This window comes from Dendroctonus ponderosae, unplaced genomic scaffold (genome assembly GCF_020466585.1).
Source record: "Dendroctonus ponderosae isolate FM_Combo_2020 unplaced genomic scaffold, Dpon_F_20191213v2 Dpon_F_20191213_8, whole genome shotgun sequence".
Taxonomy (NCBI): domain Eukaryota; kingdom Metazoa; phylum Arthropoda; class Insecta; order Coleoptera; family Curculionidae; genus Dendroctonus; species Dendroctonus ponderosae.
Genome location: NW_026019016.1, coordinates 12,722,509 through 12,724,523, shown reverse-complemented (window position 1 = coordinate 12,724,523; position 2,015 = coordinate 12,722,509). Strand labels below are relative to the sequence as shown.

The following is a 2,015-nucleotide window of genomic DNA, read 5'->3' as shown; positions in this document are numbered from 1 at the left end:
TGCCAAGGCTTAAAGCAGCAACAACGCTACACGTAAAAACTGATGATGGTGGAAAAATACACCGAAACGTATTTTAATTGATAAATAAAGACAATTAATGACTGAAACCCAGGAATTCATTTTTATTTGAAATTGAAACACAGTCAGGAAAGTATATACAATGATAGGTAGTCAATGGCACTCGATTTTTTTGGAATTTCCCTGATAATGAACAGCTTTAATTAAAAATCCACTCCTGGATGATCCAAAATCTTCTCTATAACAACAAGAGGAAAAATAGCCGCAATCACCATTTATCCAGTCGAACATTTGGAAGTAAAACCGCCGAACCTTTCGCTAAATCTCTAATAGATTCGATATAAATATTAATGCGGACGCATTTGAACGTGAACGCCATTTATTTCAGAGAGATAAACAGCCTAATGAATTGAACATGAAGACGAAGTTACAATTTCAATCCGGACTAAAAGGTTTCTATTGTTTGCTGATTTAACACCGGCCTTTAAGTAGCTGACTGACTGACTGACCGCCTTCGTTCGGATGGAGGAATCACAAGTTGGCCAATTAGAGCTAATGGACAGTTTTTTTGCGAAAAATCAATCAGCCCAAAGTGTGGTTGCTTACCTTTTAACGCCGGGCAGATTTGCTTCCAAATGGTAAGACAGCCACTCCTGTGGAACTGACCTAATGCCAATTCCATGTAGAATAGGGGAAGTCCTCCAAACACCAGCATTATGGTGTAGGGGATAAGAAAAGCTCCTGAAAATTCGCTGTTTTCAGACGTTTTTCACATTTTTGTTTTGCGGAGAATTTGCTTTTTATTGTCGTTTTTCATTGCTTACTAAAACGGGTTTCAGGCCCTTTTGGGTAAATAAATCCACGGAGTAATCTAGCTTTATATTTTATACTCGCCGTAAAAATTGATCGTTTATTAATACAAAAGGAAATGAATTGATTCGCACGCGTAAACAAGCGCCGATGTTTTAATAGAAATCCACAAGTTTTCGTTGATTTTCTGCTCACAAAAAATGATCTTTTATGCAAAAAAATGCGTATTTTGATGCTCTATTCGGAAATAACAACCGGAGCTTTACAGCTCATACGGTTCTCAAAATATCCGTCAATGGCTCAAATTTCCGCATTTTGCCTGAAAACTAGCAATATTTCCAAATAGACTCTTCATGCAAAAATATGGGCGTTTTCACTAAACAAAACTCAACCAACAAGGTTTGAAAGTTTACGCGGTTGAAAAAAATATCGCCGACGTTTTTCAAGCCCGAATGCCTGGCATCTTCAGAGGTGGTCGCTGCGTGTCCAACCTGGAAATTCCACTTTCCGAATATTTGCAGTCTTGGCACGAACAGCTACCTCTGAAGATGCCCGCCATTCGTGCTTGCGAAACGTCAGCAAGAAATAATTTTCCGTAAAAACGTGCTTTTTGCCTTTTTCTCGATTCTGTTGCGTTTTGCTCTGAAGCAAAATGAACAATCGCAGTGAAAAAAATAATGGCAAACGAATCAAATTCTCTGCAGAATTTACCGTTTATTATGCGACTATTACCGCAAACTCTGTAAAGTGGAGAATGATAGATAAGTGGATTTAGTCGGATTAAATTTCGGGCGATTTTGCGTTCAATAGCCGGCGATGAATTTTTCCTTAAGTTTGTTTGAACAGGCCATTGAAAATGCCCCCTTTTAATATTCAAAGACTGCTTATTTGGGGACGGTGGGTTTTAAAAGGGTTTTTTTTTTAACTTGAACTGCTGTATTATACACATGAGTGCGCCCATAAACTAGAGAAAACTTGGAATTTTCATCAATTTTCCTTGACTCCTCTTAGTGTTAGTAGCAATAATCCCAAAAAAACCGAAATATTTGCAAAATAATTACCTACCAAAAGAGATTTTCGAGGCCATTTCTTGAAACTCATGAGTTTTTCGGGTTTTTAGGCCGTCGTTCGGTAGAATTTCTTCTTGACGTTTCGCTAGCACGAGTGGCTTGCATCTTCAGAAGTGG

At 38.2% G+C, this 2,015-nt stretch overlaps 1 protein-coding gene across 1 annotated transcript in view; it reads right to left on the bottom strand.

Annotated features, from left to right (window-relative positions):
* The window catches only part of LOC109539512 (sodium-dependent serotonin transporter), a 17,971-nt gene that overhangs the window by 5,939 nt on the left and 10,017 nt on the right, over nt 1-2,015 (bottom strand). The window contains exon 4 of the mRNA XM_019907291.2: nt 625-759. Within this exon, the coding sequence (XP_019762850.1) occupies nt 625-759 (135 nt within the window). The remainder of the gene's footprint in view (nt 1-624; nt 760-2,015) is intronic.